The sequence below is a fragment of the Carlito syrichta genome, unplaced genomic scaffold, assembly GCF_000164805.1.
Source record: "Carlito syrichta isolate Samal-C Ts95f unplaced genomic scaffold, Tarsius_syrichta-2.0.1 Scaffold317479, whole genome shotgun sequence".
Taxonomy (NCBI): Eukaryota; Metazoa; Chordata; class Mammalia; order Primates; family Tarsiidae; genus Carlito; species Carlito syrichta.
Window position 1 is genome coordinate 553,913 of NW_007261575.1, and position 10,228 is coordinate 564,140.

At 39.2% G+C, this 10,228-nt stretch overlaps 1 protein-coding gene across 2 annotated transcripts in view; it reads left to right on the top strand.

Annotated features, from left to right (window-relative positions):
- LPIN2 (lipin 2) overlaps window positions 1-10,228 on the top strand; it is a 78,653-nt gene that overhangs the window by 59,788 nt on the left and 8,637 nt on the right. For both annotated transcript variants that reach the window (XM_008074761.2, XM_008074762.2), the window contains exons 8-13: window positions 1,305-1,404; window positions 4,354-4,541; window positions 6,616-6,709; window positions 7,112-7,181; window positions 8,266-8,355; window positions 9,273-9,355. In XM_008074761.2, the coding sequence (XP_008072952.2) occupies window positions 1,305-1,404; window positions 4,354-4,541; window positions 6,616-6,709; window positions 7,112-7,181; window positions 8,266-8,355; window positions 9,273-9,355 (625 nt within the window). The remainder of the gene's footprint in view (window positions 1-1,304; window positions 1,405-4,353; window positions 4,542-6,615; window positions 6,710-7,111; window positions 7,182-8,265; window positions 8,356-9,272; window positions 9,356-10,228) is intronic.

Here is a 10,228-nt window from a genome sequence, read left to right on the forward strand (position 1 = left end):
TTGCTCTCTCTGATACACCCACACACCCTCATACCCTCTCTCTGATATACCCACACACTTTCATACCCTCTCTACATCCATGATAGTGACCTTTTAAAGAACCCAGTCAGTTATCTCATAGATTCCCCATATTCTCCATGTGTCTGGTTGCCACCTTTATATTTGTGTTCCCTGATTAGAACCTATCAGGGTTCTTCAAGGTGACAGCCCTGTATTTTCTTAACTGGAAGTTAGCTCTAGAACAGTACTGCCCAGTAGAAAGGGAATATGAGCCACATTTTGAGTCTTCTCATAACCACTTTTAAAAAGTGGAATTTAGTCATATATTTAGGCCAATAAACCCAAAATATTATTTAATATTGTAATCAATATAAAATTAATAATGAGATATTTTGCATTTTTAAGGGCAAGGGATATACGTTACATGTTTTTAAACATATTTTCCATACCTGCTAGCAGCAGGTTAAGTACTCAGCATGTGGCTGGTGGCCTTTAGTGAGCAGCACAGATCTAGAGACTTGATTAGATTTTTTGTTTGCCTTGAAGATTACCTTATGGAATATGTTGAGTACTTCATATTGTATCTCATGATGACTCACTGTTAGTGATGCTGAATGTGATCAGTGTTTAAGGTGTTATCTGCCAGATCTAGCCATTGTAAATATTTTTTTTCCTATTGTAGTTAGGTAGGTTGATACTTGGGCACAATGTGAGTATCCTGTACCCCAGCAATCTTTCCTTTATCGTTTTAGAGTAAGTAATGGTCTCATTCTCAATGCAGGCAAAATTGCCTCAAGTTTGGTCATACTTTTTCTTACCTATAAATATTTTTTTAAGTCACCATTAAATAGAAGTTATTTAGGGACTAGGATTATTCATGTAACAGCAAATGGAAGAATGAGTGAATCAACAAGTATTCATTTATTGAGTACTGCACTTCTCTTCCATTAATTGGAGTGGGGGCTTGAGAACGAACACAAATGAAAAGGTTAGTTGACACCTTTAACATTGAGACCCTATTCAAATCATGGTCAGTCTTATTATTGGCAAACCTTTGTGGGTTTTGCGGAGTTGTACCTTTTTTTCCCTGTTGTTTTATTTTCTATTTTTTGTAGAGATGTGGTCTCACTATGTTGCATAGACTGATCTCGAACTCCTGATCTCAAGCAATTCTCCTACCTTGGCCTCCCAAAGTGTTGGAATTACAGATGTGAGCCACCATGCCCAGCCAGCAACAGAGTTGTAAATGAAGAATAATGAAATTCTTACTGCTGATTTTTTTCCCCCGTTTTTATTAAAAACAGGTGTTCACAAGAGAAGCCAGCACCAGGGACCTGATGATATTTACCTTGATGACTTAAAGGCTCTAGAACCTGAAGTTGCTGCTCTCTATTTCCCTAAAAGGTAGTGTGTTTCTTGTATTGAAAGATGGACAGCTCTGGAATATTCTAGTTATTTTTAGAACAAAACATTTCATCTGTGGAAAAGGAGCAAGGTGATGGTGTCCTGTAGCTAACTCTGGTTATTGTTTCAGGTTTTAGAAAGTTCAGAAATAGTGCATGTATGGTTTTGATTTAGTGATTTGAAATTAATAAAAAAACTATTTATGAACATATTTTCAATGCAGTGGGCAGAGACCTATTTAAGATTGTTTGATTTCTGGTGAGCAGTTTTTATAGTCATGAATGGAAACTCAACATGCTTAGGAAAATTGTTCAGCATTTGTTTTATTTATTACATGTTTTAAAAGAAATATATCTTTATTTGAAAACGTTTTACAAGGAATACCTTCACTCCTTCAGAGAGTCTGAGATCCCAAGCCTATTTTGAACTCAGACTTAGGTCCAGTGAGGCCCCATCCCAGTGGGCCTAGGTTGTCACACAGCCTCACTACCTGTCCCTCATGATTTTCCCTTTTCATAACTCAGATAGGAACCTCAAATATGATATACTTGGACTGTCTTCCCAAGTTCATTTCTACTTTTAGAGGAATTCCATTATAATACTACTCTATGGTTAAAAAAAAACGAAACTGTTTCTACAGAAAGTATGACTTGCATATACTGAGCAGTAGGCACACATCTAAATGAACTATTGAAAGACATTTTTAATTTGGAATAGAAAGATGGGATTGATATAAAGATACTTAAATTTTTTACACGTATTTTTGGGAGGTTCTTAAAACTCCCTCCTAGTACCCTAACTTTGTCTCATAATATCTATTTCATTTGATGTAATAGTTGGATTTTTTTTTAAGGTGAGAAAACTGTAATGACTTTTTTTTAACAGTAAAACGTTAAAATGAATACTTAAAGCTAACAAGACTGTTTAATGCTTATAAGCATTTGTTTTGTCATGATCCTTATCTTTACCGCTAAATAGGCAATATTTGTAATTATAGCTAAATTTTAATATAAATCATATCACATCACATCACTTTTATGTATTTGGTGACATGTAAAATTATATGGCATCCCCATGTGTTTAAATGTTGTTGGTTGGCGTAACACACTAACTGCTGTAACTGATAAAACTTAAGATCTCATTGGCCTACCACAATAGAAGCTTATTTTTTGCTCATGTGAGAACGTTCATTGTTGGTGTTTGGGTGGAAGCCTTGCCCACAGGGATTCAAGAACACAAATTCCTTCCCATACTACACTATCCTCTTAAGGCCTCAGAATCCAGGGTTTACAGGCAACAGAGAGGGAAACGAGACAGCATCACACAGGGGAGTTCTACCTGGGGAAGGGTACTGCACACCCCTTATGTCCACATCAACAGCTTGATCATGTGTCACGTGACCACATCTAACTGCAGGGAAGCCTCACTGTGTGTCCCGATGAAAGAAGACATGGGTATTGTGAACACATAGCAGTCTTCTGTTTGTATTTTACCCCAGGGCTGGCCGTGCCCTTCTTCCTCATCCAGTATAACCACAAACATTGCTGCTTTGCCGTTTCCATAAAGGAGAACATTCTGTTAATCTAGTTAATCTCAATTTTGTGATGTGAGTGTGCTTTGCTATTAAGAGAAAAAATGTCCAAAAACCTAAATCAAATTTAAAAAGTTGGTTCAAATGCAAAACATAATAGCTTTGAGATTGCTTTCTAGTTAAAACATATCTGTAACTCAGCTGCCACTTACTGCTCAATCTTGAGATTTTTTTAAAAAAAGGATCAGGTAACTTCACTGGAACTCATATATCATTTTTAAGAATCAAGTATCAAGAATACGAGCTTTTCGCCTTTGGGAGGTTGAGGTGAATGGATTGCCTGAGCCCGCGGGTTCGAGACCCGCCTGGGCAGCGAGACCTCATCTCTACAATAAATCAAAAAATCAGCCTGGCGTGGTAGCGCATGCCTGTAATTCCGGCTACTTGGAAGGCTGAGGCGGAATGGATCGCGGGTGCCCAGCAGGTCGAGGCTGCGGTGGCCGGGAACAGCCACTGCATTCCAGTCTGGGTGACAGAGTGAGACTCCAACTCAAAAAAAAAAAGAATACTAGCTTTTCAAATGAAATGTATGAACTTGAAAATTCTAGAGTTACATTTAAAATGTAACATTAAATACCTATTCAGATGATGTAGTATAGTAAACATTCATGACTAAGAGACTTAAGGTGCCCTTCCCTTGTTCTTTTTTTCTCAAGTTTGTGCTTCATTACAAACGGTTTCCTTTCATCATCTGAAACTTGGCTTCTGTGCCTTATCCTTTAGAAAAATGAAAATATTCAATAACTTCATCTTTAGCTCTGGACCTTACTCCTATAAGAACAATTTACTTTCAATTTCTCTCTCAATACTTTTCTTTCTTGATGGGTCTAGCCTCCTAAGAATTTTCTCTTATTTCTGCTTCCTTTTTTTGTGAGGTAATATGTAAACTTAGAAAAGCTTTGTTTTTTTAAAGAATGTAGCCTTGTACTAAAACAATTTTCTACAGGATGTATATAGTGCCACAACTTTTAAAAAAGGAGTTAGGATCAAAGGTTTCCGAACATCAGATTTTTTAAATTGCCCTGTCATTTTCATCATGGACATGTAAATAAATGCTTATAATTTTTACCCCCTGTAATTGAAATCAGAACATTGTAATTGAAATGTTTCCATGATTGTGATTTTGTGACTGTTTACTATGTTCACAGTTAATTCCCCAGTAGCACTATATTAGATTACCTTTAATGTTATTTATGATTCTAAACTCTACTAAAGAAAAGCTGTGTCAGATTATAGGTCCATCTGTTTCTTTTGAGGGACTACGTTATTTGGTTTGTGCCCCCAGAGAACCATTCAATAAGCCAGGAATACAAGAAGTTGTAATAAAGCAGATATTTTTTTCCCTCCCCTGCACACAGTGAGTCGGATCCTGGCTCCAGACAGTGGCCTGAGTCTGACACGCTCTCTGGCTCCCAGTCCCCGCAGTCTGTGGGAAGTACAGCTGCTGATAGTGGCACTGAGTGCCTCTCAGATTCAGCCATGGACTTGCCCGACGTCACCCTCTCCCTTTGTGGGGGCCTCAGTGAGAACGGAGAAATTTCTAAAGGTATGCTGGGCAGTCATGCCCTGTCCTCACTTCTGAGAGCAGCCTGGTCTTCACTTGATTTAAACTCACTGTTTAGCCATTTCATCGTATTTAAATTATTTAGTGATTTTGTGTGGGAACTGCTATCTTTCTATAATGTCAGATGTTTAGACTCTCATTAATTGACTAGACCCTCATTTAAAGTACCACTTATGAGGTGGCTTTGGTGAGGGAGTGTGCCTTAAGGGCTCTGATTTCAAATTAAGAGGTTGGGAGTTCTCAGGCTGCCCTGCTTGCCAAGCAGCCAGGGTGGAATCACACTGCATCCGTTCTCTCATCTGTAAAGTTAATCAAATATATGTGAGACTGGGGCCCAGCTGCCCTCCTGGAAAGCATGGAGCTTTAGGCATGAGTGTAGGGCCCTGAAGTTGTAGAAAATTGATTGTCCACTGAGTAAATGGTCTTTCTGGCCAAAAAAAAAAAAGGATACTTTCTGTGTTAGGCTAGAGAGATGACTCATGAGGGTTTGCTCAGGAGTAAGGGGGGGACTTAGCAGAGATTGTCACGACACCTCTAGGTGGGATTGAGCACCCATATGTCTATGTGTCCTAAATTCTTCTGCCTTTTTGGTTTTACCTTTTTAAACTAAACTCTTCTTAATGTTTTCTTATTTTTGCTAGTGGCCCCTGTTTGATGTTCTTTTCTAAGGAAAGATTTTCTTTTCATTACTAGTGTCATCTTTTGTCTTCTCTCTCCTTCAGAGAAACTGAAGGTATGATGTGGCAGACTGGATGGCCAAATCCTTAGAACCATGTTTTCCTGAAGCTTTTTCTGTTTAAGATTATAGGATGCTCATTATGCCTCATTCTTCTCCATCTCTTTATTATTTGCTTTATATTTTGCAAGTAATTAAGAGTGTGTTATGGCCAGTGGTTTATTCTACAGACACATAGGTCCCATTCCTTTTATAATCCTCATAAACCTTCAATTTAAAAACGTATATTAGAGAAGATGAAAAATATCAAATTTATATAAAATAGAAAAGTTACACATTTGACTGAGAACAATGGCTCATGCCTATGATCCCAGCATTTTGGGAGGTGGAAGCTGGGAGACTGGAGGATTGCTTGAGCCTAGGAATTCGAGACCAACCTTGACAGCAGAGTGAGACCTTGTCTGTATAAAAAATTAGCTGGGTGTAGTGGCGTGTGCTTGTAATTCCAGCTACTTGAGAGGCTAAGGTGCGAGGATTGCCTGAACCCAGGAGGACTGAGGCTTGCATGGTCATGCCACTACACTCTAGCCTAGACAACAGTGAGACCCTGACCCCCCCCACCAAAAAAAAAGAGAAGAAAAGTTGTGCATTTGTTTTAAATATTGATAACTTAGTCCAGTAGAGTTTGTCATTGGAAGAGGTAGAAATGGCAAGTAAAAGTAAATAATACATGCATTACCCAGAGGGACAATCCAAATGAGAGAAACTCCTCTGTTTAGCCTAGATCTACTAGAGCACAGGTTTCAGAACAGGGTACAGAAATTCATGTGAAGTCCTCATTCACTTTGCAAAAACTTGGGATTTATTTCTTGACAGACTCTGGGTTTGTAGTTTTATTCTTTAAGCAACTATAAGATATGTTTTGATGTAATATAACATTCACTTAAAGTTATAAGATCCACGTGAATATTCCCGTTATACAGTTGCCTGCCAGTAAAGTTTCTCCCTTTGGTGAGAATGCGGCTTACAGTTTTCATTACATACATATTATTATATATATAGTATGTGTCTTCCTTTCCTCTCTCTTACTATGTCTGTAATCTGTTTATCCAGAAGTCTTTGACATGTCCCTTTCTCCTATTTATTTATTTGCTTGAACTGGGGGAGGAGTAGTGGCAGAGGAGGAGAATAGAAAAAAAGTGTTCTTTCTTGTCCTGGGGGAAAATGTGTCCGACATTATGGACACATTTGTATATTTAAAAGTTAGTGTTTTTTTAAGTACTTAGTTTAGCCTACAATTTCCACAATGCAGAGTATTGTAATAATCTCATAGGAATTTATGTAATCTCTAACCAAATTGATTATTATTTTACATTGCAGAAAAATTCATGGAGCATATAATTACTTATCATGAATTTGCAGAAAACCCTGGACTTATAGACAATCCTAATCTTGTAATACGGATATATAACCGGTAGGTACTCTTGCTTTTAAATATTCTTGCAGTTTTTTTTTTTTATACAAGTGCTATTTTTAACTACTATAATTTTCTTTGCCATAAGATTTGTCATGTCATGTAAATGAGCCAGTAACTTTGAAATGAAAGTAAAGCCTCAACTTTATTTTTTAATTGAGGTATTAAAATGTTATTATTCTGTTTGGTAGATTTTACTTCTCTTTCTGGAGAAGTTTGGCTTATAGCAGAGATTATTCATGTAACAAAAAATTTAGCTGTTATCTTTTTATTAAAGAGAATAAGCAGTTTTACATATTATTTTCTATTTTTCTCCTCTCTTCCTTCCCATTTCCTCCCCTTCTCTTCCCTGTTGCTCACTTTCACTGTGTAATAGTTTTGCATAATTTTTGTTTCTCACAGTTACTATAACTGGGCTTTGGCTGCTCCCATGATCCTTAGCTTGCAAGTATTCCAGAAGAGTTTGCCTAAGGTAAGACGGTCCAGCATTTGTTGCCTTCTTGGAAGTATCGACAGCATGTGGTACTTAGGAAAATCTGTGTGTGCTTATTTTGAACTGGGTACTATTTAAAGTCTTATTTGAGTTTAATATTTAACATAAAAGATCAAAGAGTTATAAAAATATCTCCTGCCCAAACTGTAGGAAATTAGCTGGACTGCCACTTTTTTTGTCAATTTTATTAGACACGTATCCCAATTTCTGAATGTGTATAAAAACTGAGAGATTTTACTAGTTGTAAGTTAAATATGGAATGGAAAAAAAAAAACTTCTTCCTCATTAATATGGGAAGACGCAGCAAGTGAAGTGATGCAAGGATGATGTGACCAACAGAACTTGACATCAGTGTGATTAGGCAGATTGTGGCTAAGATGCCTGTTATGCAGACCCTCAACATTTGTCTTTAGGGCCTAGTGCAATGGCTCATACCTTTAATCCCAGAACTTAGGGAGGCCAAGACAGGACAATCACTTGAGGCCAGAAGGTCAAGACTAGCCTGGGCAACAATGAGTCCCCATCTCTACCAAAAAGAAAAGTAAAAAATAGCTGGGTGCAGTGACTTGTACTTACTGCAGTCCTAGCTACTCAGAAGGCTAAGGTGGAAGGATCACTTGAAGCCAGGAGTTTGAGGCTGCAGTGAGCTATGATGGCACCACTATACTCCAGCCCCATGACAGTGTGAGACCCTATCTATTAAAAAGAGAGAGAGAGAGAGATGTTTTTAATCTGTCTAGCCAGAAGACATCATCAACCTAATTAGTCTTCATGAAAATTATATCTTCCAAAGACAGAGAAATGAGAACTGCCCACCTTCCAGTACCTAAGGTCCTGCATAGTCAGATTGCCTTGCCAGACTTTATGCCACAGAAATGCCATGAAACCATGCTGCCAGGAAAGCAGGACAGTGTCCATCTCTTAGCAGAGTCTGGATGGTGTGGAAAGCATCACTCACATTCTCACATTCAGTAGTATGGCACTGTCCTGCAGGTCAGCAGTAGAAGATAGGTGCTGTGTGACCAATAGATTGCTCAAACTAACCCAGGTTCATTGTTTCCAGGCCACAGTTGAGTCCTGGGTCAAAGACAAGATGCCAAAGAAATCTGGTCGCTGGTGGTTTTGGCGTAAGAGAGAAAGCATGACAAAACAGGTAAGAGACGTGGAGGTAGTTGTTTCCAGAGACTAAAAGAAGTGAATTTTTCATTTATTCAAAAAACATTTTTTACCAAGCACAAAAAAGTGGGCTATAAAGTGCTATTTTACCATGATGACAGTTACCATTTTTGAGCAGCCACTCTGTGCAGGTGTTTTATGTACATTACCTCTAGCCTTCACCACAGCTGAGCACTAGAGGTATTTGAATTGCCATTTTACAGGTAAGGAAACTTGAGCACAAAGGTGAGGGATGGAGCTGGTCTTGACCTTGAGTCTGACTCCACAGCCTGTGCTCTTTCCCCTTCACTGCATTACCTTTTAAATACAAGCCAAAGGTTATTCTCCTGCACAGTTCCAGAACCTGCTCTAAATCAAGTTCATTCAGAGACCCATACGAATGAACAGTAGATCAGACCTTCACTTCCCAGGATCTTCTGAAAACAAAGATTTGGGGAATTTCACCTGTTCAAATGTTAGAAAAGTAGTTAGCTGAGCTAAGTTTGTGTCCATGTCAGCATGGGGGCTGCCTTCTAGTACCTTCTGCACATGCTAAGCTCCTCCCAGGAGGAGAAGGAAGCATCAGTTACATCTACTCTGCAGACACCTGGCGGTATCTCTGCCAGGGACCCAACAAGTTTGGGCCAGTTATATTTTGTGACTTGATTTGGGGCTCTTTGAAATTCTATTATTTTATTTTTGGTTCTATAGGGACACTGATTTCTGTAGCAGCACTTGACTTCTTTCTTACCTTTCTTTTCTTTGGCTCCCAGTAAAGTAAGTCTGGCTTTGGGGCCTTTTTAAGTTGTGACTTCAAAAAGCACTTGTGCTCTTTCCTAGAAACAGCTGCTGATTAATTCTGACTTATCTGTAGGGAAAAACTTGCACACTGCCATTATCATGTCTCTGTTTTAGCTGCCAGAAGCCAAGGAGGGAAAATCTGAGGCACCACCAACCAGTGATCTGCCATCAAGCGTGAAGGAGCCGGCCAGTGCCAGGTGGGTGCTCTGTCTTTCTTTCCTACTCACAGTGCTTTGACCATTACGTCTAAGTTGATCTTGGCAGTTTGTTTAATTCTTAGAAATGTCTTCTCCTTTAGATAGGACATTTTGTGGCATGTTTATTTCTAAAAAATATTATCAGGTTAAGCCAGGCTCATGCCTATAATTCCAGCGTTTTGGGAGGCCACAAGGTAGAAGGATTGCGTGAGCCTAGGAGTTTGACACCAGCCTAGGCAACATAGTGAGACCTTATCTTTACAAAAAGTTAGCCAGGTATGATGGCAGGCACCTGTAGTCCTAGCTACTTACTCAGGAGGCTGAGGCAGAGGGATCACCTGAGCCCAGGATGTCAGGGCTATGGTGAGCCATGATTGTGCCACTGTACAGTCTGGGCAACACAGTGAGACCTTGACTCAAAACAAAAACAACAACAAAAAACACTTATCAACTTAGAAGAATAAACACATTCATTCCTGCTTTCTAAATACCTTGCACCCTTAAGGAGCCAGGGAACAGCAGGATTTTAGAAAAGGGACAAGAAGAATGTTGAAGGATGTTCCCAGTGCCTCTGCTTCCTGTCAGGTGTAAAAGAGAGACAAAAAAAAAAGAATCTGATGGTTTGGGTGCATTTCATTTCCTGGAAGAAATGATAGGTACCTTTGGATATTTGAGCTGGTCAACCCTGGAGGAGTGGCTCACAATATGCCTCATTCTTTTTTTTTTTTGGAGTTGGAGTCTCACTCTGTCGCCCAGACTGGAGTGCAGTGGCCGCTCCCGGCCACCGCAGCCTCGACCTGCTGGGCTCTGGCGATCCTTCTGCCTCAGCCTTCCAAGTAGCTGGAACTACAGGCGCGTGCTACCACACCCGGG